At 36.4% G+C, this 4,343-nt stretch overlaps 1 protein-coding gene across 2 annotated transcripts in view; it reads right to left on the reverse strand.

Annotated features, from left to right (window-relative positions):
* The window catches only part of SGCD (sarcoglycan delta), a 442,307-nt gene that overhangs the window by 414,817 nt on the left and 23,147 nt on the right, over positions 1-4,343 (reverse strand). For both annotated transcript variants that reach the window (XM_006165094.2, XM_006165095.3), the window contains exon 2: positions 2,911-3,099. In XM_006165094.2, the coding sequence (XP_006165156.1) occupies positions 2,911-3,099 (189 nt within the window). The remainder of the gene's footprint in view (positions 1-2,910; positions 3,100-4,343) is intronic.

The following is a 4,343-nucleotide window of genomic DNA, read 5'->3' on the forward strand; positions in this document are numbered from 1 at the left end:
ATTGATAATATTTTTAAATCCCTGCATAAAATACTTAATGACTATATCATTGATTTCCCTTGCTCTTTTACCCCACATTCTCCAATATATGTTGGAGAATATTATTGCATTACCAATATACCATTACATTACCAATATAAGAATAAAGAATACTTTATTCTTTTCCTAAGGTCTTCACTGTCAGTAAATTACTATTTGTGAAATAGAATTACAATTCTAAAAGAATACGTATTATACTGTGATTGATGGAAAAATATACTTTTAACTTGTGGGGCAAGACTCATTTTCTAACATTTCAGCTCTATTTGCTCAAATGCATAACTGCTATAAAGCACCCATTATGGCTAATAATGGCATTATTCACCTCAGTAAGAACTTGGTTTGGTAAAGCTGTAAGGACTCTCAACTTCAGCAATCAATTTAGTTAACTACAGGAAATAGCTGATTTCATATAGATTATTACCTTAATTGCACATTTTTCCCCAAACTCGCTTACTCAGAGTGAAGTGGTGCTCGATATGTATTTACATATACTCTATTAAACCTGCCAGATAAAACACTTTAGGAGAAATTGTCAAGGTTTGAGCTCATATTTTTGATATCCCTCACCCCTAAATCTCTTAGGTTCTTTTCATTAATTTATGCCAGACCAGGTTTAAAAAAAAAATCACAAACAGAGGACAATGAGGCAAGGTGTGAAATATTGAATTAAGGGGATTATATGAATCCCAGCTATATTCCATTGAAAGTTAAGACAGTCTATCTTGCTTTTGGGCTCCACCATCCAACTATCTCAGCAGTCAGAAACTGGAAATAGTCAAAATGTCTTCTGATCTTTCAACTCCAACATCCAACCACCTTCCACCTTCTAAATGTCCTGAATCTTTCCTCTCCACACTGTTGACCTAGCTTCAGCCTCCTTAGGATTAATATTGCAATGCAGAAGCTCTACTACTTCACACATTTTTGAAATACAAATAAAAAACAATATAGAACAGGCACATAAACAGATGGCAACTGTAGTCATTTGAATGTAAGAACAAATGGACTCATAACATCCTCTAGAGTCTAAATTCCAAGGAACTTCCCCACGCTACTTCATCCTTACCTACTCACACTCCCTAGACTGTAAATATTGTACAATCACATCTCTATTCCCTGCTTAACACTCTGAATTCTGCTTGTCTATAAAGAAATTCCAAGTCTAAAAAGTGTTTGTTACTGAGTCCTATTCAAAACACAAGCTAAAGTGATCTAATACTCTGGAACAATTACCTTGTACCCTCCTGACCTCAAGAGAATTGACCTGTCTAATCTTCCAAAGTTAATATCACCATACAAAAAGTGTTTCTGTATTTTCTAAGAGAATTGAACTTTTCGCTGCTGCCTCAGAATAGAAATCTGTAATACTGAGCATATATATTATTTTTTTCTATCAGGTAGTTTCCTGGCTTTAGCCACAGGCATTAAAAAATGAGGTAGTCTGGTGCCTAAAGTGGTATCTCTAACCTTGGCTTATAGAGGCCTAATTAAGTCAGGCAGAACAAAGCCCTACCGTAAGTAATGGACAGAAGCACATACAAGAGAGATGTGGCCCTTGCTCTTCTCAGAGATCAGCCTTTCTGAGAACACAGGAAAAATGACTATCTAGAGTGATAACTATGATAAGAGATACATTAATAGAAGTATAGGACTATCAAGGAGGAATTTTACCAGGCTGAGAAGACAGGACAAAAACAACTCGAGTGTAAGAAATTGCCCAAGCAAAAGCAAGGAAGTGTAACTATCCATGGGAGTGCAAGGGATTAAAATGGAACATTATAATTCAGAAAAGGCAAATACTTGCTATCGCACTTGGGATTTTCACATGAAAGCTTTACTGTTAATTTTTCCTAAAATCAAATTTCTTTAATCAAACAGGACTTGTTTTTAACTGCCAATTTAAGCATGTACTTTGGACTTCAGAACAAGAAAGGAAAGTGTCCTAAGAGCAGATTACTGCACACAATGTCATTAATAAGTCAAATTACATTGCTAGTATAGACAAGAACTTCTAGGTTAAAACAAAACAAAACAAAAAAAAAAACAAAAATAAATAAAGAAACAAACAAACTCAGGATAACTCTAGAAAACATTTTTCCAGGATATTATTTTTTTTAATTTCAACTTCAACAAGCACATGTCCAGTCTGTTCAGACAACCTAAGCACCAAGCGCAAGCATTTCTTCAAAGCATAAACACAAATTCTTAAAATATTAAACATGGCTAGATTCCTCTCATTTCCATCCTACCCATGCAGTAGCAAAGAGAATTGTCCTCCCCCAAACTGAGAAGATTCTTATTTATCCATAGTGGCAGGCAATCAGGTATAAGTAGACAGTTAAAATTCTAAAACAATGCTCAAAACCTACATTTTGCTCAGATATTTCAGCTTCCTACCACATGACACCTTTTAGAATCACTAGTAAAATTGGAGAAAACTTAATACTTTGGATTTATCCCATGTTTCTTCCTGCATTATTTATCCAAAGTGCTCAAAAGCTATAGGATGTATTGAGTTGTTGAAAAAGACATGACGTACTTTTTTGACATCTCTTTCTATGAAAAGAGGCATCATGACTTTTCTAGCAACTCAATAGAAGCAGTCATCAAAATGGAGGGAGGAAATAAAAGAGACCCAAAAAGAAGGGGAACCCCTCTCCATTGGATTACTGGCTCCTGGAGAAATATGATTCGCTAAAAATCAACACCCATATTCAATCTAAACCAAAATACTTTTTCACCAAAAATACCAGGTTGCAAGACACTTTGAATCCTACCTACCATCACTTTCCCACAGTCCTTCCTCACCCTTCCCCAGGCTTCCCCTTTTCTCAGTGAGAGCTAAGCAACCTGTGTAGTCTTACTTACAATTGTGAAGTTCATGACTTTGAGAATCCAGATGGTCATGGCCAAGTTCACCAGGATCAAAATCATGAGGAGTAGGACAAAGAAATACAGGCATCTTTTCCGCCAGCCATAAATTCCCACTTTGTATACTTGTGGACCCTCAGAGCTAGGCATGGTGCTCCGGTGGTGTGTGTACTGTTCCTGAGGCATCTGAAATAAATGAGGTGAGAGAGACACACTCACATTAAACTGCTGAGAGAGAGAGAGAGAGAGAGAGAGAGAGAGAGAGGAAAGGAAAAAATCAACCGATGAAGAGAGATGGCTGGCTGCTGTCTGTATGTTTCCATCCTCCTGACAACTTTAAAATTTGTTTCCTCTAGACAAAAGTGACTCTTCTGGATGCTTTCTTTAGCCCTTGCATGTTATGTGGCCATCTCCCCTGATGCGTACTGAGACAGCCACCCACATACTGGGAGGAAAGGGACTTCTAGTAAGCCATTTACAAATGACTTAGCCTTCCAACATCTTCCTGAGAGAGACACTCAAAGACCTACTGAAGGCCTGAAGGTAAAATCTGAAATTAGTCTCAGAAAATAAATTAACCCCAGCTGTTCATCTTGGTAGTATAAAAATACTAATTAGGCGATTTATTTCAAGGTGGGGAAGGGTAAAAAGTAAAACCTCAAATGTAATCCTTCTGTATTGTCAGTCATCAGCAAAAGTAGCCACTTTGACCTTTCCTCTATTGCAGGGTTAAAAGGGATCCTGGTGGACACTCAATTCAGTCCTCTGTGGACTTGGGAATTTCTGAAGGTCATAGCCTAGTTAAATCTACAGCATCTTCTGAGTTAGTTCTTATGGATTAGTCAATTCTAATTGGCATCAATCAACTTATATATTTAATGAACATAAAGAAGGGCCAAAGTCAAATAAGATATGAACATGACTTCTAGGAGCTTGTAGACTGGGAGGATGAACTAGTTTAACATCCATCACATGAGAGTGATATTAGTTAGAAAATGTTCATCAACCTTCAGATCCCCTTTAAATGAGGATGCTTTCCCAAATCCCTACTGTTGACATGCATTCTCTCTTTACTATCATCATGTACCAACACAAATCTACATAAAATAGATTTATCTATTATCATCACTTCTGTAAAAGCCTAAAACATGTTTTAAAATTAAGTAAAAAATATGATAAAATGCACATCATCTAAAATGAAAAATAACCAAATACTGTGAAGGATGATGATTTACTAAAGCTAAATTCCATGAATGTGACACCAAGAGCTTTGACACAGGGGCTTCTGAGCACATCATCCCTACTCTGCCATGAGCCATGTGACATCAAGGCTCTTTCTTTTTTTCAGATTACTGCTTTCTCTTTCTGATTACTACACAACCTTTATTTTAGCATTTTTTATTACTTCATTTGGTCTTCATGTAGGTATT

Source organism: Tupaia chinensis, unplaced genomic scaffold, assembly GCF_000334495.1.
Source record: "Tupaia chinensis unplaced genomic scaffold, TupChi_1.0 Scaffold143796_1, whole genome shotgun sequence".
NCBI classification, from domain to species: Eukaryota; Metazoa; Chordata; class Mammalia; order Scandentia; family Tupaiidae; genus Tupaia; species Tupaia belangeri.